At 38.7% G+C, this 27,439-nt stretch overlaps 1 protein-coding gene and 1 pseudogene across 1 annotated transcript in view; one reads left to right on the top strand and one right to left on the bottom strand.

Moving 5' to 3' along the window:
* The window catches only part of ANK3 (ankyrin 3), a 689,507-nt gene that overhangs the window by 87,770 nt on the left and 574,298 nt on the right, over positions 1–27,439 (top strand). Inside the window, exon 2 of the mRNA XM_027595995.2 lies at positions 22,370–22,408. Within this exon, the coding sequence (XP_027451796.2) occupies positions 22,370–22,408 (39 nt within the window). The remainder of the gene's footprint in view (positions 1–22,369; positions 22,409–27,439) is intronic.
* Positions 13,157–13,531, bottom strand: LOC113923396 (annotated as a pseudogene).

Here is a 27,439-nt window from a genome sequence, read left to right as displayed (position 1 = left end):
ACCACTGGTATGAAATCAGTTATAAACTGATGCGGGGTTCAGAAACCTGAGGCTGTCAGGTCTGCCGGTCCTTAAGAGGAGTAGCTCTAAATTGTTATACTTCTAGCCAGTTCATCTAATTATAGAGATTTTGCTGCTTTCACATTTTTATGGACTCCTTCCCATGTAATTTGCACTGGGACTGCAGTTATTGGAGTTTATTTAAATTACAGGGAAATCAGATATGGAATCTGAGGAAGTCTCAGAAAGATCACCTGTACTCTACAGCTAGGTGAACAGAATTTAGGTGTAACCACCATTTTGAATGATGAGGGGTGTTTCCACTGAGACTTTATTGGGAGGTGTGGAGCAGAGGAGTGTTGGGAAAAATAAATTGTGCCCACTAAGGTTTTAGAAATGCCTGAGCTGTCAAAACGATAACAAAACTGTTTAATATTTCAAATAATCAGATTCCTTACTAGATGATTTATCTACTTGGGGTGTAGATCATAAATTAAAGTTGGTTTGTGGGAGAATTTTGGAATACTTGACAGGCTCAGACTATTTCCCTCTTCTTGTTGAATTATCATGTGCCTTCAGAAATTTCAATCCAACCAAACAAAACCCAAACAGAAATAGGAGGCAAAAAAACCCTCCAAAGTAATTTCAAAGATTCTACATTATTCTTTAGCAGTAAGGCTTATTATAGGTTATTATGCAGAATAAGTGAATAAATTGCAGCCAACCACTCCCCATTCAAGTAGTTATAATTGAACTCGATGCAGATTACATTATAATTGAGAGAGAGGACTCTTATTTAGATGCCGACACGAGTTTGTTCAAGTTCCATGAGACTCCTGCCTGTCCTATTTTTTTTGCTCATCTTATGTTAAATTATGTGTTTGACCTTAAGGCAGGAAACATTTGCAGAAATTGTTAGGCAAAATCAACAGCCAACATTCAGTGGAAAAAGTAGGCATTTCAATGCAAGAGTAAAAGAACATTTGAAAATTAGAAAAAGGTAGAATCAGAACTGAATGCTTCAGGTGGTGTAGGCTCTTAGAACATTGGTCTGCCAATGATGCCCTTTACCATGTTGCACACCTGTAAATATCCCTGGTGTTACCCAGAAAATTAATGAGCTGGAACATCATCGCCCCTCCCCACCCCAGCTCAATTCCTTTCTCTTTGTTCTGTTTCATTGGATTGGCCAGCCAAAATTTAAAACACCGGTCATGCCAATGTTTTGGATTGTATTTGAACCTATACATTGGTTTAGATTTGCTTAAATGTTTATGTCTATTGCATAAGTTTATGTGCTTTCAAATTCTCTAGTCATTAGTGTTTTCTTTGTACTAATAAGTGTTTTAGTTTTAACCTATGTGGTGATTCATTTTGTTTTCTTAAACAAAACAAAAAACAAAAAAACAAAACAACTCCAGCAATCTATTGTTAGAAATAAATTATTCTAGCCATAGGATAGCACTTAAAAAATCACCTTGGGGAGTGTATTTTTAGCATGTGTTTAATGTGCAGTTATTGCATGAAATAAAATATCTCAAGCTTTGTTGTCTTTTGTTCTTTCACCAGTCATGATAATGATTTTTTTTTTTAAAGAGGGAGAGGTGGGGGAGGGGCAGAGGGAGAGGGAGAGCGAAACTCAAGGAGGCTCCACACTTAGTGCAGAGCCTGATGCGGGGCTCAATCTCACACCCTTGAGATCATGACAGGAGCCAAAATCAAGAGTCGGACCCAATTGAGCCACCCAGGCACCTCCCCTACCCCCTTTTTTTTTTTTTGCTAATGATTATTTTTAAAGGCCATTGTAATGACTGCATACCTGCTAAAACTGGATTTCATCTAGGTAGAAATTCCATTTAGTTTTTTGTTGTTATTAAACCGTATGTGAATAATATTAAACTTCTAAACATGATTTTATTTGAATTTATTAAATTTGAGCTTAGTGTAGAATCTGTATACACTGTTCTGTTTGGAAATAATAAGAGATGATATCCCAAAATAAACTGAAAAATTCCCAGAGCTTTACTTTTGTAAAATAAAAATTGGCTATCATGCAACATTAAGTAGTCTTAAGATACATACTGTCTTAAACATTATGCTTATCTAAGCCTTTTCTTTTACTTTTGTTTACAGTCAAGGTTTTTTAGAAAAGTAATTATTTTACACTCTGTTGAATTGTGATATAGAATTTTAAGTACTGTATGTAAGTCTTTTGAGATTAAAAACATAATTGAAGAGTCAGTGTCTTACTGGTGTAGGAACAATTTGACTTTCATGTAAATGAATATGTAGTGTATGAATTACAAAGCAATATAACCCTAAGTTTAAATGGTGGTTGAGGGGGTGCCTGGGTAGCTCAGTTGGTTAAGCATCTGACTCATGATTTTCTGCTCCAGTCATGATTTCAGGGTTGTGAGATCAAGCCCCTCCTGGGGCTCTGCAGCTCTGCACTGGGCATGGAGCTTGCTTAAAATTCTCTCTCTCCCTCCCTCTCCCTCTGTGCCCTCCTACCTCCCACTCTCCCACCCCGTGCATGCTCTGTCTCAAAAAAATAAAAATAGTGGTTAAAAAAAAGAAAGCTCATCTTATTTTAGCTGAACGTCTAATTTAGTAGGTGCAGGGTTTGAAGGTGGCCGGTGGTTGTGGGGAACAGGTTGTAGGGAAGACAGACATCACAAGAGGTTTGGCTCTACCCTCTCCAAGGATGTGTTTCACCTCTGTCTGGAGTTAGACTGATAGCCAAGACTAGACTCTAGCTTAGTAATAACTGGGCATGAAGGTGTTATCCCTTAGTTCATTCAGACAGTTTTGAAATGTGAATTTTAGATTTCTCCAGCTTTACCAGAACTAAATAAACACACAAAGATGAACAAATTAGTCTTATAGTCACCAAAATATTGACAGGATTTATCTCTGGAAGATAGCATTAGAGGTAATTGTTAGTTTCTCTGAATTTTTCCTTATTTTCCAAAATTTCTACAATGAATCTGTATTTTACTATAGAAAAGATAATACTTCAAAATGTATATATTTGTGTATATATTCTTTCCCATGTTCCTTCATTATCACACAGGTATTACTAGTCTAATCTAAAATTTAATTTAACAATTTTGATATATATGGTGATTTTACAATTTTTCTGTATAATTTTGATGCACATTTTGAAAGAAGAGCCTGTGTTTGGATTTTTATAAGTTTTGTAATAATGGGCACCAATTAATCAAATATTAAGTATTTTTTTAAGACTTTATTTTTAAGTAATCTCTACATGCAACACAGGCCTTCAACCCACAACCCTGAGATCAAAAGTCATATGCTGCACAGACTGACCCAGCCAGGCGCCCCCATAGTATTGTGTTTTTTTTTTTTTTAAAGATTTTATTTATTTATTTAATTGACAGAGAGGGACAGCGAGAGAGGGAACACAAGCAGGGGGAGTGTGAGAGGGAGAAGCAGTCTCCCTGCCGAGGAGGGAGCCCGATGCGGGGCTCGATCCCAGGACCCTGGGATCATGACCTGAGCCGAAGGCAGACGCTTAATGACTGAGCCACCCAGGCGCCCCTTATTAAGTATTTTTAAGGAAATTTGTGACTATGGCCTGGGAAAACATTTAACAGGGGGAATCAGTACAAAACAGAGCCCTGATTCCTGTCTATCCCTTCTTGTCACCCCAAACCTGTTTGCCCCTTCCTATTCCCTATAGTAGATGACTGTATCATCAGCCACCTGGTTGGCTGTGCCAGAAACTTGGGAGTCCCACCCAAGCTCCCGTACCTCTCTCCACTAGCAAATCCGAAATATATCTCAGAAATGTCCATTTCTTACTGTCACCATTGTCACTGCTGTAGTACAAGTCATGCCATTTTCTCTAAACTGGACAGTGTTGCAGTCTCCTCTCCAGTCTCCCTGTCCAGTCCACTCTCCACGCAGTCATAAGAACATGCGCCTCTGTTGGTAAAACCCACCGTACTAGTCACCACATTTATTTTCCCACCGGGGCCTTACTTTAGTCCTGCCTCCCTTTTGGTTTTCATATCATTATCATTGCTTCTGTCTGCATTCTCCACTGTTCAGCCCCACTGACATCTGTGCTACTTTATCAACACATTAAAGGCTTTGTTACTTAAAGTTCTCTCTCTCTTTTTTTAAAGTAACCTCTCCCCCTCACATGGGGCTTGAACGCATGAGCCCGAGATGGAGAGTCACAGGCTGTACCCACTGAGCCAGCCACGTGCCCCTGCTCCTTGAGGGTCTTAAAATGGCTGCCCCCTCTCCTTGGCTGTCCCTGTCTCCCCATGGCTGGTTCCTTAGAAGTCTCACTTTATAGTGCCTTCCCCTGCCTTCAGGAGGACTGGCTACATATACCCTGAGCTAAACTAGCCCATTTCTTCTCACAAATCCTTTCTATTCACTTCGCTCTGATGATTTCCTCTGTGCCACTTTCTTTAGTCATCTTTGCTTATTTATTTTCTGACATTATCTGCTAGAACATAATATGCTAGAACATATCTGTCTTGTTCTTTGCTCACCCACAACTGGCAGTATATTAGGTGCTCAATAAATAATTGTACATCAAAATTGTTCATAATGGGCATGGAGTTTTACATGGATCTTTATCATTAACTCCATTTTTTTTTTAAAAGATTTTATTTATTTAGTTGTCAGAGAGTACAAGAGAGCAAGAACACAAGCACGGGGAGTGGCATGCAGAGAAAAGAAGCAGGCTCTCCATTGAGTAGGGAGCCCGATGTGGGGACTCCAGCCCAGGACCCTGGGATCATAACCTGACCCGAAGGCAGATGCTTAGCCAACTGAGCCACCCAGGCATCCCATTAACTCCAATATTTTTAAATGAAAATATAAAGAGGAGCATTTTAATTCTTTTTTTTAAAGCTAAGACAATAAATTTAATGTTTTTCCTGAGTGCTCATGTATATCTAGCACATTTTGCAGCAAACTGGTAATGAGGAGGAGGCAGATATACCTTTGGACAGATAAGAAACTGACACTCTGGTTAAATGGCATGTGCACATTCACTTGCTGGTAAATGACAGAATAGGAATCATAGAGGCTTTAGGGTCCTTTAAATATAACATCCTTTTGTGAAAGAGAACCTGAGGCTTTTAGAGGTTAAGTGATCAAGGTTACACAGCTGGAACTCTTGAAAGGAACAGGAACCAGGAAAAGAATAAGATCTAAACAGAGTGCCCCTGAGTTGCTTCTGGTGTTCACTTTGCATGATATAGCATGTAAGTCTTCAACTGGGAGAACATATCCATGTTTAAAAAATTAGGGGTCTGTATTTTAAAATATGAGTAACATATTTTCCATATTTTTACACTTAATAGTATATTGATGTGAATTCTTTAAGTCTCGTAGGTATTTGTGATTTTTTCCCACAAAATACTTCAAATGCCTTTTAATTTTCTAGCTAATATGTCTTTGAACTGTGATATTGTTTGTTAAATATACAAAAGCATCCATAACATTTGTAAGAGATGTTACATGAGCTTTTTGGTTTCCAGACATCACCTCTTTAACTCTCTGTTGCTATGGGTTTTCATTAGTATTCCATGGGGCCTGGGTTGCCATAGAAAATGTGTAGTTGTAGAGGAGTTGCCATGGCGACAGTCCGCCATTATGTGTTTTTCAGTATCAGCTAGCTGGAGATGATAGGGAAGCTGAATATTTGTTTAGGAGCCCAATATTGAAAAACAGAACAAACAGAATATTTTAATATCCTGGTTATCTCCCACAGACACTTTAAATATGATGCTTGTTAACCCTTTAGTCAAATAAATTAAATAGAAATGAAAGCTGCTTTCAAAGCTAGTTTTTAGCATCCATTTAGCTTCATCTCTGGAGATAACTAAACATTTAAATTGGCTTAAATGTTTGACATGCATATAAACTCCCGTGGAATAAAGCTCTTTGTCAAATAAGCATAAGTTTTTGTTTTAACCAGCTTGGCTTCTTCCTGACCTTGGATAATAGCAGCTTAGGTACTTGTGAGAAGACAAAGAGGAAGAGTAGTTTTTGTCTTTGAAATGCGACTCAGAAATAAAGGAAATCACCCAGTGACTCATGGCTGAAAGTAGCTTTTCAAAAGGAAGAAAAAATCAGAGAAACTATTTTCAGTAAAATGGCAAATCCCTTGGTTGAAGAGAAGTTTTAAACATACTATTTGAAAACATTTTGATATATCCAACTCTGTAGCAATCATTTTGAAATTCCTAACCTATTTGTTAAGCATATTATGTCAGTTACCTACAAATAACCTTTGTTATTTTTATCTTGATAGAGTGACACACCATTATTTTTGTCACAGGGGCAAGTAGAAAAAATGTTATAACAGTTCGGCAAATTAGATCTTTGTATATTAGAGATTTTAAAAAGGTGAGTGAACTTCAAGTTTTAAAATTTTAGTTTTATGATCTAGCTTAATTTTTTTTTTTAATTGCTGCTGTGATCTGACTGCTTGTGTGTTCCCTCTAAAGTCCTATGTAGAAACCTAATGCCCAGTATGTTAGTATGAGAAGGTGAGACCTTTGGGAGGTGATTAGGTCTCTTATAAAAGAATGGGATTTGTGTCATGAAAGAGACCCTGGAATGCTCCCTTGGGCCCTTCTACCGTGTGAGGGCACAATGAAAAGACAGGCATCTTTGAATCAGGAATTAGGGCCTCATCAGACACTAAATTTGCCGGCACCATGATCTTGGACTTCCTTCCCAACCTGCACAACTGCAGGAGACAAATACATGCTGTTTATAAACCACTCAATTTGAATGAACTAAGACACTTGCCAAGCCTTTCTCTCAAGTTGTGGGAAGACATGATGTTGGGACTCCGTTTTGTTTTCTTGAAGCCACATAGTGTTGTAGCTCTCCAACAGTCTTCCCCTGAAGCTTTTCCTTTTTTTCTTTTTTTTTAGAGATTTTATTTATTTATTTGACAGAGAGAGACACAGCGAGAGAGGGAACACAAGCCGGGGGAATGGGAGAGGGAGAACAGGCTTCCCGCGGAGCAGGGAGCCCGATGTGTGGCTTGATCCCAGGACCCTGGGACCATGACCTGAACTGAAGGCAGACGCTTAATGACTGAGCCACCCAGGCGCCCCACCCCCCTGCCCAAAGCTTTTTCTTGTGGGACATATGAAGATAGCCTTTTTTCCAGTAGAGCAGAGGCTCAGCACAGAATCATGGGGTTATAACTGAGCAATTCAGAGAATTGGTGCTTCTGGGTAACCATGGGGAGTGAGTACTGCTTCTGGGTAACCATGGGGAGTGAGTACTGCTTCTGGGTAATCATGCGGAGTGAGTACTGCTTCTGGGTAACCAAGAGGTATCTGAGAGAAAAATGTAAAACCACAGTGTTTTATTAGGTATAGCTTGCATAGAGGAAGTATGTAGAGTTGGATAGAAAATATTTTAAAAATGTGATCTCTAATCCATGTTACTGAATCAAGTAACCCTCTTGCAAGGAGTAGCTTCGAGTGAATTGAGAGTAAAATACTCTCAATTGGCAAACTACAGAGTTCTCAAACAACGATGTTCATCTATAAATGGCATTTGACATTGTCCTAGTTGTATAGATAAGGGAATTAATAACTTAATGGGTATTATCAATCTAGGATGGGAGTATTGAGTTTAGGAAAAGAATAAAATTAAATACTTGGCATTTAGTGAATTAAGGGTTTATTGTTGAGGATGCATTCAAAATGTTATTGTGTGCATTCATTTTCTCTGCCACAGGATATCTCAGAGCAGTGCTGTAGTTAAAAGCACAGAATGCTCTTCTGCCTCAAACATGAGGCAGGAAAAAACAATGCTGTAGTTAAAAGCACAGACTTTGGAGTCAGCCTACCAGAGTATGATTCCTGGTTTGATCATTTACTAGGCTCTGGGATATTGGACAACTTAACCTCTCTGGGCCTCAGTTCCCTCATTGTATAGTGGGGATAATAACAGTCACTATGGTATAGGTTGTTATGATGATTAAAGGGATTTATGTTTGTAAAATGCTTGGAATAGGACCTGGAAGACAGAAAGTGCTATTTAGGTCTATGTTAATTAAAGTGGAAAAAAGCAGGAAGATTGGGGTTCAGAGTTACCCAGCTGATGACGGTTGACCAGAGGGTCAACTCCAGACTGAATCAAAGATTAATTCATGTTGAAGAAGTCAGATAAACAGTACCATAAATAGTGCACTTGTTTCACTTTTTTCGGATTTAAAATTACGTGCAAGACATTGGCATAACATCGGTAGCCTTTTACACTGTATACCAAGGTTCTATTTGCTAGCAAGTCCATTCAAATGCAATAAGGATTTATTAACCTTGATCTTTATGATCCTCAGTCCCTGTATAGAGGTTTTTGGCAGCAGAAGGTACCTTTTCTTTTTTCTTTAATGGCAGAAGAGAATGAGGTCAAATAGAAATTATAATGATATATTACCTTCCCTTACCTGCCTTTTCTTTCCCCTTGATGGATTTTGAGTCAATACTTAACAGAAAAATTAAACAGAAAATAAATGTAGTTCTTACCAGAGGTTGCAGGTTTGATTTGTTAAATATATTTCTTGCTATCGTTAAATTCTTTTTATTGTAATGGATCAAGATTGTCTATTTAAATCAGATACCAGAGCTGATCCACAGGCCTGATTCAAACTCTCTTGTTTCTCGTCTGTTGGCCCTGGGCTGAATGAACTGTGTACTATTTCTCATTCACTGCTTTTCGCTTTTCTGCCTTTTAGTCCTTTGCCTTCCCCCTAAATTTGATAAATCCCAAGGCAAGGCTCTGATCTCCTCTCCTCTGTCTTTTCTGGGTTTATAACTCCCCCCATCCAATCTCATCCAGTCCCCATTGAGTCCCCACTTTTACCCCTATGTGGGTATTTTGGAAAACTATCCTGCCATCATCCCGATCTCTTGCTAGCTGATCCTCAGTCTGATTGTACACCAGTGTCTGCAGTGGGTACCCTGCTGTAACTGCAAGCAGGCGTGTGACATCCAAACCTTTGTACCACCTCTTAGCCATGCCCACCGCTACCACATAATCCCATTTTGCCGTCTTTTAAAAATAGTCCTCCACATACCTTCGAAATTCTGTCAGGGTCCCAGCCTCTCCCAGGCACCAAGGCTCAGTGTTTTGGAAGTTCTGTAAATTAAGTATAATTAACAAGAGGCATGCCCAGTGCTTTACTGCAGGCAGGGGATTATAACTAAATGGCTGGATGGGAGAAAATTATTTCATTTCAGTAATCTCTAGGTCAAAATTTAGCTTTTCATTTAATTATGAATTTGGGTCAGAAATCAAACTAATGCTACTAATAATACCTATGACTTTGTCACCAATAATAATTATGAATATTTTCATATTATATTACAGTTGTTGAAGATATCTTCAACAATATGAATACCAATATCATTTATGCTCTTTACTTCAAAATTACTATTAGATCTGCTACAAGATCATAAAATTTAAATGCATTAATAAAGAAGCACTTATTCTATTATAAATTTGTTTTAAAATATTTTGATATTTTTATCAAATAAAAGTTGGGTGCAGGGATGGGTGAAATAGGTGAATAGAATTAAGAGTACACTTATTGTGATGTGCACTGAGTAATGTATAGAATTGTTGGGTCATTATATTGTATACCTGAAACTGATCATTGTATGCTAATTATACTTGAATTAAAAAAAAGGTGTTACTAAAAATAACATAAGCTCTATCAGGAGAGGTACTATGTCTCTCTTGATTGCTGTTGTACCTCAGCATCAGGTTCAGTGTAGAAATAACTCAATAAAAATTTGTTAAAAGAAAAATGCTTTTGATAACTGTGATTTGCTGTGTTTGGTTTCTTTTGCAATTCTATTTTATTTTATGCTTTATAAGCACTATTTTGAGGAGGGCTGTCGAGGCTTCACCATTCTGCCAACGGGGTCCACGGTCCAAAAGATTAACCATCTGTATTCAGAGCCCCTGTTTTCATGTTTGTATGATATCAAATATCATATACAATTTGGTAGCCATTATAAGCTTTGAATGGTACTGTTTACTTTTTTTACTTTAAAGTGTGAAAACATGGCTTTTATTTAATAATTTTTAATACTCCCTGAAATGGCAGTAAACTTTGGGCCACGCTCCCTGGGCGCACCTGGGCGGGGCCCCGAGCTACCAGCCTCAGTTTCCTTGTTTACTTTTCCTTGAGCATTTGAAAAGTATTTATGTATGCCTCAGGTATTAGGTTAGCCAGTACTTTATCTCAGTGTTCAGAACAAAAAGGCTATGATTTTACAGGAGCCATGGATTCGTTTCAACTGTTTTTAATACAGCAAAATAAAGATTAAGCAAAAGGTTAATTTGTGCACGTTTGCACTGCCTTCTGGTGTGATTGCAGGTCACACAGAACTGAGCAAGCCTGCCAGCAGTTTTATCAGCCAGGATTAGACTGAAGATACTAATACACTGGAAAAGTGGAGCTAGGAGGTGAGGGGAGGATGAGCCAGGTACAGTCAGACCTCATTGAGCACATGCTCCTTTGCGCCTCCTTCCATGGCAATTAGGCCCTTCAGAAAATAACTGATTTTGATAACCTGTAGCCATATAACAAGATGTTCTGAAGCTCTTTGGGTCATTTAGAGATTTTAATTAGTTATACTTCTTACTTTTGACCTCCATTATCTTGGAGAATCATACACTTTCTCAATAAAGAAATTAGCCAGGGAAAATGATTTAGTTACGTTATGGTTACTGCCTTAAATTCAGTTATCTTATTATGTCATCACTAACCGCCCCAAAGCCCGGTGGCTTAAAGGACACTGTGTTTTTACCTCTCATGGCCCCATGGGGTTCTCTCTGGGGTCTCCTGCTCTGTGGCGGTCCTTGGGAGCCCCACTGCTCTGCGTGCTCGCGGGGCCCTCGCTTCTCGCACGTCTCGTGCCTTAGTGCTTCTCTTTGCAGCCCCTGTCTCAGCGGAGTTGCCTGGAGCGTTTATGTGGAGGCTCAGGTGCCAAGAGACAGGAAGCGGGGCCTGCCTATCCTCCTAAAGGCTAGGATCACCGTGCGCACAGCACCATTTATGCCGTGTTCTCTTGGCCAGGAAAGATTACAGGGAGTAAAGGGCCAGACCCCACTGGTCAGTGGGGGCACTGACATGTGTGCGCATTAACATGTGTACACTCCTCATTTCCCCTCCCGTATTTTGCTTTCCTCCTCAAACTAGCTCTTGTTTCTCATTTCTCCATTTTTATTTATTTATTTATTTTTAAAGATTTTATTTCTCAGAGGAAGAGAGAGAGAGAGAGCAAGTGCACAAGCAAGGGGGAGTGGCAGGCGGAGGGAGAAGCGGGCTCCCCACTGAGCGGGGAGCCGGATGCGGGACTTGATCCCAGGAAACTGGGATCGTGACCTGAGCTGAAGGCAGACGCCTAATCGACTGAGGCACCCAGGCGTCCCTCGATTTTTATTTCTTAATAATTTAATTAATTCCTTTCTCCCAGGCTAACTCTTTTTAGTTTCTTCTATGTAATCACGTCTCTATCCATTTTTCTTTGTTTGTTTTTTTTTCCTCTGTAGAGCTGTAGCATCAGTGCCTTTTTAATTCCACCACTGCTGTTCAGGCTTCTATAAATTCTCCCTGCCCTGTCACGAGGGTTTTCTTATTGGTTGCTTTAGATTTGGAAGTCCCAAGACCACCTTCACTTCTGACGCCAGCTGCAAGTTTGGGTTCCCAAGATCCCGGGCAGGTTTGATAAGCCACTGGAAAGACTCCTGGGACGCTGCACGCTGGGAGTTGGAGTTTGGTACTGTGACGGGATGCGGATTCAGATCAGCCGAGGGGAGACACACACACAGCTCGGGGCCCAGGAGAGTTCCCAGTGCCCGGCTCTGTCCTCACCCAGCGCCCACCCTGTGGCCACACTTACTTCTCCCAGTCACGGTGTGTGAGAACACACGTACAGCATTGCCCACCAGAGAGCTCACTGAGCCTTGGCGTCCAGTTTTCACTGAGGCTCCGTCACAAACTGGGTTGGTCACACAGACGTTATTGAGTACTTGTGCGGTTTACCTGAGTCTCCAGTCTTTCCTGAGATGGAGCTGATAGTATGTGGCCACAAGTACCCACCACTAATCACATCATGAGTCTAGCATGTGTGGAACAGCCCAGAGCCCCAAGGTCAACAAAGACACTCAGCAGGCAGACTATTCCAAGGGTTTCAAGGCCATGTCCCAGGAGCAAGGGCAAAGGCTAGACCACTTTCTAGGTAAGGCTAATCCTTTACTGCAGAGCTGCTTTATCTCTGTCTCTCCATCCCCCCTAACATGCACTTGCCAGATAAATCTTTTTGATGAACAGGCTTAGCCATGTCACTTTCTTCTCAACAACCTTTGTGTCTTATTACACTTTATTCCTATGTTCCAGAGTTTACAGGTGGTCTTGATTATAAATACTCTTTTATTTTTTTTTGGCCCCATAAACCAGTAAAATATCAAAGTGGTTCCAAATTATATAATCACCCTATGTTTTCCTAACTGGTCTTTACCCCTGCTGTCTTCTCAACCTGCAATGCCCTTGCCCATTCAAAATCTTTGTGGTTTCATTCGTGTGCCCCACTATCATAAAGCCTTAATTGCTTAAAATAGATTTATTTGATTCCTCTTTGGATTTCTTTCCTTGTACATCTCCATGACACTTGCTATGATCTGCCTTGCATTGAAGTTATTTTTGTACCGGTCTTATTCTCTTTGTTATACAGGAAGCTCCTTCAGAGTAAGGATTGTGCCTTATTCCTCTTCATGTTCCCTGTAGAGGCCAAGATAATGTCTGGAAACCTGGAAGGGGCAGAATATGTACAGAATTTAATTCCTGACTTTTGGATAAGATCCAACAAATATTTAATGTCATAAGAACAAACTCCTTAAGTACAGTGTACTTAAGTGCCGAATGAATGTTATAGATAATATGCCATCTTGGGGCCCATCTTGGACTGGGCTGGTTAGGGAGCTCCTTTTGAGGATTTAGCTGTGTGGTTTTTTTTTTTTTTTTTACCATCATACAAAAAAAGATTTTATTTTGGGAAATTGATTCCTAATTTATGGCAAGTTTTACTTTCAGAAATAAAACCACAAAACAACACAATCTCATCCAATCTTAAAGGCTGGCATGCTGAGCAAGGAATGTTCTTATTCTTTGTAGGGGCTCCTTCTTTACACTGTCAGGTACCAGGGCTCTGCCTTTTGGTGTGATTTCAGCCACCAAGTCATCAACAGTAACGTGTTCTAGTCCTTTTTCTTTAATTACCTCTTTACAGTGTGCCTTCAACTGGTCCTTCCAGCCGCATTCAATTAATTTAGCTCTCAGCAACTCTTTGAGGCATTCTCTTTCTCCAGTTTCTGTCAACTTTTGGTTAATTGCTGCTCTCATCTGCGCATCTTTGTTCATCTTGCTGACCACACTCTTTGGCTGCCCGGACCTAGACCCTCAGTAGCTCGGGCACCTAAGCACACAGAAAGCTAAAACACGCATTTCCCTTAGCTGTGTTTTTAAAGAACTGAATTCACATGAGGACAAAAACACTAACATTGAGTTCCTTTGTCGGTCTGCAGCATTTGGCACTATGGATAGATCCGTGATTTGGGGACTCTAACCTAAAGGATCTGATGGAATCTTTTCCCAATGTGAAAAATAACTGTGTAGAATTCATTTAACTACTTCTCTCCCCATTTTTAACCCTCTCTCTCCCCTAGCCATGACTTCAATATGCCTTATGCTGAGAGAGACAACCCTTTTAATAGATCGAGTCATGTAATGAATATATATAATGATTCAGCGTATATTTAATGAGCATGTACTTACTAGATACTGTGTCAGGTGTGCAGATACAGTCCTCATTTTCTATCTTAGAAGAGATTTTAAGGGCACCTGGGGGCTCAGTTGGTTAAGCAACTGCCTTTGGCTCCGGTCATGATCGCAGGGTCCTGGGATCGAGTCCCACATTGGGCCCTGTGGGGAGGCTGCTTCTCCCTCTCCCTCTGCCTGCCGCTCCCCCTGCTTGTGCTCTCTTTCTCTCTCTATGTCAAATAAATAAAATCTTGAAGAGATTTTAAAAACCAAGGCCATTTTCTGGTAGTTCAGGTAACTTTCAACTCACTAATTTCCCTAACAGTTCTGTGAAACAGGAGAGCTAAATGGGTAACATCTACAGTAGCTAATATTAATTGAGCACTTACTATGTACTAAGTACTCTATATATTTATTACCTCAATCCTTACAGCCCTTTGGGTAGCTACCTAATAATTGTTACATTATGGATGAGGAAGCTGAGCCTGTGTTTCAGGCTTGCCTGCTTTAGAATTTGCACTTTGCACCACTGTTTGATGGATTACTACTAGGTAGGGTAAGCTTTGTTCACTGTGATCTTGCATTGTTATTCTAGCCCAGTGATCAAACATAGCTCTTGTCTGTGTTAAAAAATCTCACTTTGAGGAGCGACTGGGTGGCTCAGTCATTAAATGTCTGCCTTCAGCTCAGGTCATGATCCCAGGGTTCTGAGATTGAGCCCCGCGTCTGGCTCCCTGCTAGGCGGGAAGCCTGCTTCTCCCTCTCTCACTCCCCCTGCTTGTGTTCCCTCTCTCACTGTGTCTCTCTCTGTCAAATAAATAAATAAAATCTTTAAAAAAAAAATCTCACTTTGAGTTGTTACTACATGATCAGCTGAATGAATGGATCAAATCTATTAACTGTCCATAGCAGTAATACTTTTGTTCTTTACAGAGCCTTATTATATTGCTTGAATATCATCTTGGAAAAAAAAGGAATAGATGATATTAGAAATATTTTTTAAATAGCTACAAGTTGCTAAGAATAATTGTGCCACTTGGAATTTTCTAGTAGTTCATGATAAGTACATTAGTTGGGCTAAGTTCAACAAGTGAACTGAGACTTTTCTCAGCAAGTTGGTTGTTGACATGAAACTTCTCAAACCTGCAGCTAATCACATGAATAGGAAGGTCTGGAATGCTGGCTTGTCAGTGGTAAATTATTGCACTGTTCTCTAATGCGAGAGTATTGTGAGTTTTGAGCACTTCAGTTTATTTATTCAAGTATACTTGAAATAATATATTTGGAGACCTATACTTTCTGAGCTTTATAAAAGACTTATTCCTTGAAGGAAATAAAATGTCCAATTGAGGATCAAACAATCTAGAATTTTCATTATCTTAATGAATAAGTGCAATAGTATTACTTTAAAAAAAATGTCTTGCTGTTCTAGCCCCTCTCCCCTAAAGGTCTTTAAAGTGCTACAATCCGTAGGCACTTCTTTTGAACATATTGGCGGGTGCATTTGTGAATGTAAGTGAACACAATGCATTGTGTTGCCTTGCAGAGTTGAAGTGGAGAAATATTTGCTCATATTGCTTTTTTTCTAATTTAACCAGTGTTATTTCAGTAGAGTAGATGGAGGGCAGGTTGATAGAATGGCTAAGTGTAGGGCTCTGAAGACGGAATTGGGTTTGAGTGTTCCCTTGTACATATAAGCTGTGGAACATTGGGCGATTTAATCTCTCTGAGTGTCAGATTCTTCATTAGGAAAATGGGAGCAATGGTAATTCCTACCTCATATTGTTAAGTGGATTAAACGTGTTTTGTGCTGGGTCTATGTATTAGATGCCCTCTAGCTCTAAAAGGCTAAGGACTGTTTTATTTTTATTGGAGAAAGTATCAGTTTTCTTTCTTTGTACTTATTAAAAAATCACCACTTTATAAAACAATAAGTGGTCTGGGTGATTAATTGGCATTGTTGCTAAATACAAAAGAGCTATGGCAAGGAAGAACTAAACACAACAACACAAACGGTGGTCTCTGAACAGGCTTGTTTTCAAGATGCTAAACTTGATTCTAGCAGTCACCATATAAGAGTTTTGAACTCACACCGAGTTCTTGGTAGCAAGTGAAAATCTTTTAGAAACTACAAGTTATTGATATTCTGTGGATTATGGAGCCACACAATCTGGGTTCAGATCTAAGCTCTGTTACTTATTTACGATATGACTTTGGGCAAATTCCTTACTTTCTCTCTTCCTTGGTTTCCTTGGTAAAATGAAGATAGTAAAAGCACCTATCTCATAGGATTGTTAGGGGAGGACAAAATGAATGATACTTGTTAAAGCCTTTAGAATAGTACCTGGCACATAGTAAGAACTATATAAGGATTGACTCTTATTATTTTGTATTGATGGTACTAACATATCTAAACTTGATTTTCACACAACCATAATGATAGATATGCATTTTATTTGATTTTATTTGTTTATTTTTTTAAGTAGGCTCCACACTCAACATGGAGCCCAATATGGGACTTGAACTCATGACCCATTATTTAAAAGAAACTGTAAGATTATATGTAGTTATTGTAAACGATCAATCTTTTTTCTTTTTTTTTTTTTTTAGCATTTGTAGCAATATAATAACCTCCAGTCCTGCCTTTATAAACTCAGACATGATTTGACCTATGTTTTCCTGGTTGTTGCCTCAAGAGATTAGTCAGTCAAGGTACAAGGAAGAGTTTTGTAGGACAGTCTCAAAGTGATTACCATGAACTTCAGAATAGTCTTTTGGAGAACAGTTGATGAGAAATGAATCACAATTGCCTCTGTGACCTTAATAGAAATGATAAAAGTTTAATAACCAATGGTTCTAGAGACTGTCAGTTTCAGGAAACAGGGAGAATTTTGGATTGGATAACAGAAGTCCTGGATTTGAGTCTTGTTGCTGCCACTTATGAACATATAACTCGGGGTTATTCACTTGTTTTTTGCTTTTTAGCTTCTTTTACAAAATAACAATGATAATCTCTACCCTAATGTTCTCACAGGATGGTTTTGTGGGCCCAATGATATAACATGTGAAGTCCCTGGACATGTATGTGATTGTGCTTTCCATTTTTGTTAATGTCAAGACAAGACAATGCCAAGAACTGAGTGTTTTTGTTTCTCTGTGGCATCATGGATGCATGACTTGGGCTATGTGAAGAGAAAAGCAGAAGGGATATTTTCTATTTAAACTCTATTCTACAAATTTAGATCTATTAAATTTAAACCATAATTAATTTAATTTAATGTAAGTTATTCAGATTTTATCACTTTTCCTCACAGTGTATGATTTTGACCTGGTTGGCAGAATGGGAACAGAATTTCGGAGGAGCTTGGGTTGGGGGCTGGATTAAAGGAGAGGAGAGGGTCTTGTTGTGAAGCACACAGGGTCATGAGTTCAAGCCCCACATTGGGCTCCATGCTGGGTGTGGAGCCGACTTAAAATAATGAGCGTTAATCCTTACACAGTTCTTACTATGTGCCAGAAAATGTGTGGTTAGGTTTTGTTAAGCTCTTGTTCTGCAGCTGAGGTCTTAGCAAGACTCCCAGACCTCTTCTGGGGTGGGACTAAGGGAAAGGATGGTCAGCCCAGTATGTTTCCAAGTACAGAGAGGTTTGGGACGGGCACCATCTGGGGCACCTGTTAGGAAAAAGGGGAGAAGTCTGGCCCATGAAAGAGCTCTCACAGGAGGGGGTCGAACTAGTGTAGAGATAGAGTGTACTCTGGATAATTACCTTCTAGGAAAAACCAGGGTCAACTTGGAGGTTTTTTGAAACTGCAACTTTCTTCTTATCTGCATTTTATTTCCTGTCAATTTCCCAACAGTTGCTAAAGTTAAACTATCCTAGAGCAGAAAGACTTGTATTTATTTGGGATCAGGCCAATAGAAGGAAATCTTGCCTTGCTGAAATGCAGTGTGGGTCAGCGGGAGGGGAAAACTTCAGATCAGAGCTGGGCTGAAAAGAAAACAGATGGGCCAAATCTTATTTATATTTGGCATTTACTCTAAGAGGCACATTCAGCCCTTGTGGGTGTAAGGAGAAGGAAGAGTCAGGAGGTGCTACTTAAACCCTCTACTCCGGCTTTACTTTCTACCACCACCTCCATCTCCTCTGCTAACTCCCAGCCCTCTTCCTTCAAGGGTTTCTGTTTTGCTTCAAAGTTCTAGCCTTTTCTACCCTTAGTGACTGAAAGCGATGGAAGCTCTTTTTTTTCTCTGCATAGGGGATAACCAGGGAGGAGTTGCAGCCATGTCTCTGGCCTCTCCTACTAAATTCTCGTTCTCACACAAACACTGATGAATCTTGAAATATTGCTACAGGTAATATCTGATGATCTACAGTTCTTCAGATTATCTGAGAAATTAGCCATCCTTTCCTACGTTACTTTTATAAGAAGATGTTTTATAAGATCTAAACGAATTTATATGGCTAAACTTGGAACAAAACAAATGGCTGGGGCGCCTGGGTGGTTCAGTTGGTTAAGCGTCTGCCTTTGGCTTGGGTCGTGATCCCAGGGCTCCCTGCTCAGCAGGGAGTCTATTTGGTCCTCTGCCCCCAGCTTGTGCGTGCTCTCTCTCTCTCTCAAATAAATAAAATTCTTAAGAAAAAAAAAAAAAAACAGCAAAAAACAAATGGCTGGTTTGAAGACTGACTATGTTATGGTGGTGGTATTGTTGCAATGGAAAATAAAAATGGAACCAGACAACTTGGGCTTGCATTCAGGCCCCAGGTACTGTCTGTATGACTTCGGGTGACTCATGTTACCTCTTTAAAATTCATTTTCCTCTGTGGGATAGCAATAAAAATAATGTCAAAAAACAGTATTATAAAGACTTTAGTATTATAAAGACTACCTGGTTTAAACCCATGGCCAACATCAAACTCAATGATGAGACTCTAGAATCTTTAGTATTTTAATCAATTAAAAGGCAAGGATATCTATGTTCGCCATTACTTTTAAACATTGTTTTGGAAGTTTTGGCTTCGGTAATAGCATGTGCCAAAATGCAAGTGAGAGAAAGATGATTGTGCAAAGAAAAGACCATCCTAAGAATAGCTGAAATGAAGAGTGACTTGGGCCTATGTAAAAACAAACAGGTGGGAACAGCCAGGGCGATTTTGATAAAGTTGTTGGAGATACTTTTCTTACTGAATATTATGTGTACTATCAGATTTACCCTGTGAGCACAAGAACGGGCAGGTGGTGAGAGGAGGACACCCTGAATCTGGTGTCCAGCCATGGATTTATTGAGCAGATGTGCTCTGGTAGGCACTGACCTAAGTGCTTTCTGTAAATTATCGAGTTTGATCCTTACCGCAAAACTGTAAGATAGGTGTTATGATCCCTGTTTTACAACTAAGGAAACTAAGGTGACCCAGGTGCCAAAGCTGACATTAGAGCAAAGATTGTACCTCAATGAGGCCTGAAGGAGTGAATGATTTTACCAATGGTGTTGGAGAAAAGGCTGAGGGAGGGGGTTGTCAGAAATCACATTAAGTACTCACCTCACACCATATCTACAAAAATTCTACACAGATTGAAAAGAAGGGCCAAGGGTAAAAGGTGGTGGCGGGGTTTGGAGGGCAAGTAAAAGAAACAGAAATAGCTATTTAATTGCATTTGGACTAGGGAAGAACTTTCTAAGCATAGAAACCATGGAAAAAACCACAGAAAAAATGATAAGTTTGATTGCATAAAATTTAAGCTTCTGTGCATCAAAAGCCATTATAAGCCAAGCCTGAATGCAAATAAGACTAGGAAGGCAAGTGAAAATATACAACTAAAATACACAAATGATTAATATCTTTATTGTACAAAGAGCTCTTAGAAATCAATAGAAAACCCACAAATTTCCTAAGTAGAAATGGTCAAAGGCAATAAATAGGAGAATTACCATAAATTTTTAAAATTGCTCAGGCGCCCTAATAAGAGAAAATAACTAAAATTAAGAGTAGATACCATTTTCACTGTGAAGTAAAAAAGTATTATATGAAATTGTTAAATACAGTTTGAGAAATGGGAACTGAGATACACAGCTAATTGTCTTTTTGGTGGGCAGTCTGTAGGCGTATCTCAGAAATATTGCAGGTTTGGTTCCAGATCACTGCAATAAAGTGAATATTGCTATAAAATAAATCATATTAATTTTTTGCTTTCCCAGTGGCGCATATTAAAGTTATGTTTACCCTGTACTGTAATGCATTATGTTTAAAACATATACATACCTTAATTACAAATTACTTAATTGCTAAAAATGCTAACCATCATCTGAGCTTTCAGCAAGTCGTAATCTTTTTTTGCTGGTGGAGGGTCTTGCCTCATTGTTATGGCTGTTATCAGGGTTGTGGTTGCTGAAGGTTGGGGTGACTGTGGCAGTTTCTTAAAATAAGACAGCAATTTAGGGTTAGCAATTGGCATAATATCAATATTGTTGTAGCTTAAGGAATAGGGAGGCTTGAGGAGAGGCAGAGAGATGGAGGCACTGGGGGGGCCGGGGAGGCTGGTTTGTGAGGCAGTCAGAACACGTACACCATTTCTCAGTTAAGTTACTGTCTTACATTGGGGCAGGGTTCATAGTGCCCCCAAATGACTGATCACAAATCACTGTGACAAATATAATAATAATGAAAGAGTTTGAAATATGATGAGAATTATAAAAATGTGACACTGAGTCACAAATGGGCAAATGTTGTTGGAAAAATGGTGCCAGTAGACTTGCTCAAGGCAGGTTGCCACAAACCTTCAGTTTGTAAAAAAAGTGCAGTATCTGCAAGACATAATAAACTGAAGTGTGCCAGTATTGATTTTTGTTCTTTTGGTGGGTGAACTGTGGACATGTGCCACGGAAAAAGTTTGTGACTTTTCTTCAGAAATTCCATTTTGGTAAATTTCACTTAAGGAAATTAGCAGATACAATAAGATTTTTGTGCAAGGATATTATTGCAACGTTAGATGTACTAGATAAATAGAAAACAGCACAGCTTAAACAAATATCAAGAAATGTTTGAACAGGGGCGCCTGGGTGGCTCAGTCGTTAAGCATCTGCCTTTGACTCAGGTCATGATCCCAGGGTCCTGAGATCGAGCCCCACATCAGGCTCCCTGCGCCGTGGGAAACCTGCTTCTCCCTCTCCCACTCCCTCTGCTTGTGTTCCCTCACTCGCTGTGTCTCTCTCTGTCAAATAAATAAAATCTTAAAAAAAAAGAAATGTTTGAACAAATAGTGTCATATGATGAATATGAAGTTTTAAGATGTAAGTATTAAGATTTTGTTTTTGAAGACTATCGTAGGTAAAAATGATTTGCTGTTAAGGGAATATGTGGTATAATCCTAATCTTGTTTAAAAGGCCCTGTGCGTATGTTGTGGATATTGAAAGGGAACATCAGAAGATGTCAGTTCTGTTCTAAGTGGTGTGATCATGATTGGTTTTTATTTTCTGTATTTTGCATATTTTCTACAATAAATGCATACTGCTTTTATGACTATAAAAAGTTATTGAAGTTACTGTTTTAGAAGTGAAGATTAAATAAGAAAATATGGCTGGGAATAAATAAGGTTTTAGAAATGTGAATTTCCTATTTTCCCTTATCGGAACCTCAGATAGCAACGTCACAATTCAAATTTAATTCCTTATGATTTGATTTGGATTTTAAAAAATTGGAAAGACTAAATAACTCTTGTGGCATCAATTTGTGTGGCGTTAACTAATGCATCATTACAGCAAAAGGTACAATGTTCCTTTCTTCACATTCTATATATGTAATCTTTGATACCAGTTGGAATAATTTGCATCTTGCACATGTTACTATATCCTAACAGGAAATGAGCTAAATGCATTTTTTCCTGACAGAAATAAAGTTAGCATTTTGTAAAAGCAGAACGTCAGCCTTGTCCTTGGTCTTGGCATGCCTGCACTCAGAGTCGGTCCATAGTTTTTTGAGGCTGGGATAGTTTTGAGGAACCATGTCATCTCTTGTAAAATCTGGCTTTTGGCTTTTACCTGCCTTGTTGTTCTGGCCCTTGGTAAACAGTATTTGGGATAATGAAGTTTGAGAGAACATTGGTTTCTCATAATAGCTGTGAAGATATATGGTATAAGAAAGTGTTTTCCTGTGCCAACATTTTCACACGGGAAAGACTGTTTTCGCAGTATATTTGTTACCCCATTGAAATTGTATCCAATGGGCATATTCCTTTCAAGTTCAGGTTCACGCTTTTTATGTGATTGACACAAATTTGTTTTTAAAAATTCTATTCAGATTATTGATGCCTTTTATTTGGTGTGCTTTTCTTTATGGCATTATATGAACATTTTCCGCATGTTCCTTTTTTCTCTATGCCCCATCACATTTCCTTTGTTTTAATTTGTGTCCCTTTTAAGGCACTTCCTGAGTTTAAAATCCATTCATAATAATCATTTGTAAATTGTTGTCACAGTAAAAATGAAATTCTTTCACGTTTGCTAAAATTCGTTTCTTTGTTTCTAGGGTGACTATGGATCCTACTATTCACGAAGCTCCAGAAAGGTAAAGAAAATTAACACTGAGTGCAATAGATGTATTTTTTTTTTTGGTTCCCCTTTTTTGTTATAATTATAAACATGGACCTAAATGAATTATTTATATCAGATGCTATTTTTTAACCTTTTAAAAATTTAAATTAGAGAACATTTTGAAGGCTTTTATGGTTTTGCCTCATGGGGCCACCTGGTCGCCTGGACACATGCTGATGGTAGAATGGTACCTTGGGGGTGTTAAGTGTATTCCATATCTGGTCCTCAGCTGTGCAGTTGGAGGTTTGAGTTTATGGCATCCAAGAGTGGCCGATGCAATATCACTTTGTCCATTTATAATGCCATGAAAACCAAATGCTTTGCTTGGTTTTTTAGTACATTCTCTGTTTGAAAAGCCCGAGTAGACGTTTAATTATGATCAAATACTTCTTGATCTGGAATTAGGAGAGCCAGTTTGATGATTATAATAGGGAAAGTCTTTTAGCTGTGATAACACAATGCCTCCATCTGACCTTGAGAGATGTGCTGCTCAGTGGGCCTTGCAGGCTGCCTTCCTCTTTCCTCTGTACAGCCATGGGTAAATGCTACAACTCTCTTCTCCCTTCCCATCTTCCTGGAGTTCCCAGCGCTCATCTTGCTATACGCTTAACAGCCAGACTAAGGTAAGGGTTAGGACAGGCTGCATTTGAACATCAACCCTACTTGGCTCCGTGCTCTTGGACAACGCACTGCGTCACCCTGTGCTTTGATTTCCTCACATGAAAATAGATAAGTAATGGCACCTCTCTCATAGGTTTGTTGTGAGAGAAAACATTTTACTCGGTGACATGAGAAGAGCTCAAAAAAAGGTCAAATGATATACTTCATGTTATTATGGCTTATTGTTTTTTCAAAGGTGACTTTTACACTCATATGCATAGATTTTATTAGGGTGAATTATGCAAAATTGCCCTTTTGGTATGTCAAAAGTTGACTAACACCAGCTAATTCATATGGCTAAACCCAATAACAACTTATAATTCTTTCTCCTATCTATGGAACCTTTATTTTATTGCTTTAACTCATATCATTACCCTTATCCTTTGAAATACAGGTACACTTGGATCATCTTCCTTAAATGATATTATTTTTTTTGTTGTTATTCAGTGAAATGGTAGAGCAATACTGATTTTTTGTCATGAACTACTCATAAGAGTGATAATGTAGTCTTTTGAGATTTTTATACTGGTTTGGTAGGTGTTTCTCATCATATCATCAGCTCTGTAGGATTTTGTAATGTTGCTGGTAAGTGTTATTTATGTTACTGGTAATAAACGAAAACAAAATTCATCAGAATCCTACTGTTAATCCTTCTTACCCATGTATATTATGTCTCACCTCTTAAAGAACTTTTGTATTTTTCAGGTATATTTTCTTTTCCAGTAATTTTGAGGGGCAAAAGTATAACTACCTTCGTTTTCTAAAGTTAAAGAATAGAATCATATGTTGAATAATTGGACCAAGAGCATAGATTTAGTTGGTAATCTAGTTAGTTGAACAGAGGTCTTCATAATTTCAAAGCTAAGATGGGATTTTCTAGCTCTCACCCAAAACTCTCAATTTATATAGTTGGGTAAATAAAAATCTTAAGAGGCTGTCTGAAATAATAATGGCAGAATCAAACCAAAAATGGGTATCTTTTAGTTTCCCCCTTTCCTACTATATTTTCAGGATTCTGTGGTTGCTCAAAAGTATTATCTGACCATGTTTTAGAATTTTAACTCCAAGATAGTTAATAATTGATGCCATTTGAAACACGAATTTTGCCAGTACTCTGATGAAGAACAAAAATATATGTTGACATATTTCAACATTGAAATATTTTAGTGTTTCTTGAACCTTATATGAGAATGAAACAACCATTCATGTGTGGATTTAGGACTTTCCTGTTCTGTTCTACTTATCTATTTGTGCGCAGACCAACCTCCTTTACCTAGCCTTTAGCCATTTAAACAGCTTCTGGAAGGTGCTTATGCTACCTTCTGTAGCAATGTTTTTATATGTAGTTTAAATACTCTCTTTACCGAAGTTTTGACTTTGTACCATGACATCGGAAGACATGAGGCATTGGCATTGCCAGGCTGGAATGATCTCTCTAAAGGCTCCAGCACCACTAGGAACTCAGTTAGGTGAGTGAGTAAAACTGACTGGGGGCAAAAAGAGGCTGGGAGTTGATGCCTTTTTTTACCCAAAGTGAAAGGTTTCTTCCACTTTACAGTTTTGGTATCTTGGGAGTGCCTCTTGTGGCCTCTCTCCAGTTTGGGTGTAAACTCAGCTGCCTTGGTGCTTTGGAACCCTCCCACTGACCCATCAGCTCAGTTTGCCTCCTTTCTCTCTTGTCGCAGTTTCAAAGAACATACCAGAAGTCAGAGATCTGAACTCTAAAGAGGTTCCTCGCTACTTGGCACCCTCTCCGCTCTTCCATCTCTAGTCACTTAATGGTCCAACCCACTTTGCCAGCAAGGGGATGTCTGGGGCCTCAGGAGGCAACACAGAATCCTCCTTCCAAATTTTTGTGATTGAATCCTTTCACCCACTTAAAATATTAAAGATATTAGAGATTGAGGAGATAATGACTTCATAGTGCACAAATTGAAGGGGTGTCTTGGAAGAATTCTGAGTTTAATGAGAAGATTATCAGTACGAGTGAAAGGAAACCCATTTATTATGTCTGATATCTGATTCTTTGTTTCCCCCACCACTTTGATTATGTGTTTTTATAGAATGTGAATCGAATGGCAGCATTTAAAGAAACCAAGGTCACTTTTTAAGTCTCGTGCACCAAAGACTTGCCTAGGCAAGCTTTTGATTTAGATGTTTGTAAATGTGACTTGACATCTATAGATAGGTGTGCTGTCAGAACATTCGATTTACTTAATAGAAGAGATGAAGGAAAGCATGAGCCTCTCTGATAGAATTCTTTTGTCTTTGAACTCTGGAATATGAGTAATCAGGAACAATGCTGCATCGTGTCAGGCAAAGTTTGAATCCCGATGACACAATTCTAAGAACTGTCAGAATTGACTCATGCCCAATTTAAGGGTATAGGTTACAAAGAGGCTGACTAAAAATACTTGGATGTTTGCTGTGGCTTGCCAAAGTTTGTTTTCATTCTGCCTTCAGAACAAATCAGCACTACCACAGTGCAGGCACGATGCTGCCCTGAAGGTCTTTACGTGGAGAGACTGGCTTATATCAGGTTCAGATGTGAGAGTGTGCTGGCCTCATCCACTGTCATTTCACTTAGCCTCAGGACTGATCTGATGGCATAGACATGCTTTCCTCACTGGTCCCTCAAGTGGGCCCTTTCTGGAAGGTGTGTGGTCAGTAGGAAGAAAAGACTCCCATTTTCATTTGGGAATATCAGTCCTTAAACACTTTTTCTTGACATTCGAGGAAGACATGTTTGCTCTGATTTCTGTTCTAAAGAGAATAATGTTATTGCAGGCCTTTTAAAAAACGTGTTGGGAATGCAAGTTAAGAGTATGTGAGAGAGAGAGAGTTGAGGGAGAGTATCGGAAGATTAAAAAATATCACTTAGAATATTTATAAAAGTATACAGTTTCCGTATATTAGAAATCATCTTATGATGACAAGTTATTGGTTCACTAATGTATAGTTGTCACGTACAAGTAACACCCAGTTTGAACCCATGAGCTTAGAATCCTGGCTCAGCAGACGGAAAGATTCATAACCAAATATTGTCAGTGTCATGCTCTCACAAAATGCTACTCTCCTACTCAAGAGAAAATATAATTTTTCAATTGATCTTCTGTTTTCCAGTATGACTACAAAGTTGTGTAGAATTTCAGAAATGAAGTCTGATATAACAGCATTTCCTCCCAGGCATCTGACTGTGGTCTGTTTATTGTTTAATATCTTCTTTTAGAAATTGTCTCTCCATGTCTTTGAGCATTATTTTATAAGGGTATTCATATTTTTCTCATCAATTTGTACAAGCTTTTTATGTATTAATATTATTAATCCTTTAGCTCCATTTTGGGGGCAAATATTTTTATAGAGTTCCTTTGACTTTTACTTCTTCTATTATGTTTAGCTTGCACAGTTTAATGTAAAAACTTAGAAAACAACACTTATTTGCTAACTAGGGTGGAACTGTTAATCATAGAATTGTTTTCAAATATGGTAATTTTTAGAAAACATGTTTGGACACAGTTTCAGGTCATATTTTTGATCTGAAAATCAAAAATCAAAAGGTGGTAAACATAGCTGAAAAGATAGGCGAGAATCATGTTGGGGGCTTTAAATTTTCAGCTAAGGAGATCAATCTAATATTGATGTGCTTCATATTAAATTGGATACAATTGTGGATCACAATATGATAAGGGATCAGTGTATATTAATCTCCTTTGAAACAGTGGAGGAGATGCTGAGCGGTGTCATATTATTTCACTTTGGTTTTTTTTTTTTTTTTGAACCCTCATGGAGTTCCCCTTTGTGACAGACTTTTTTTTTTTTAATGGGTTTATCCATATCACATCTAAATCCATGATCACATCTAAAAGGTTTCATATGTGAACATGTCTTCACTGAGTCTCTAGAACTCATATTAGTACCCTGGAATTCTAAAGTAAAGTCTTGCTCTATGGTTCTCTTCTTTATGATGAAAGATGTGGCCCTAACTTGGCTAATGCTATGGTTGCTGCTCACAATCCACCTCTTTCTGGAGGGCAGGAGACCTTGTGGTTGGCGTCTGGCAAACCGCTTGCTAGTTAGGAATTGTGAACAAATTACTTGACCACTGTATTCCTCAACTTTCTCATTTCTAAAGGACAGTAATAACAAGTATGTACCTCATAGAATTTTTACGAAAATGAAATGAGAATGCACCATCCCCCAAAATTCCTGCTATATTATACGTGTTTGATAAATATTAAATGTCACCACCAGCAGCAGTCAGATGTGCCCTTTCTTTCCTTTTCCTCAGCTGATGATACTCTGAGCCCATCTTCCATGGAGTAGGTTTGGAGGGAATGAGCTAAAA

The sequence above is a fragment of the Zalophus californianus genome, chromosome 15, assembly GCF_009762305.2.
Source record: "Zalophus californianus isolate mZalCal1 chromosome 15, mZalCal1.pri.v2, whole genome shotgun sequence".
Lineage (NCBI taxonomy): Eukaryota > Metazoa > Chordata > Mammalia > Carnivora > Otariidae > Zalophus > Zalophus californianus.
This window is presented reverse-complemented; position numbering and strand designations above follow the sequence as displayed.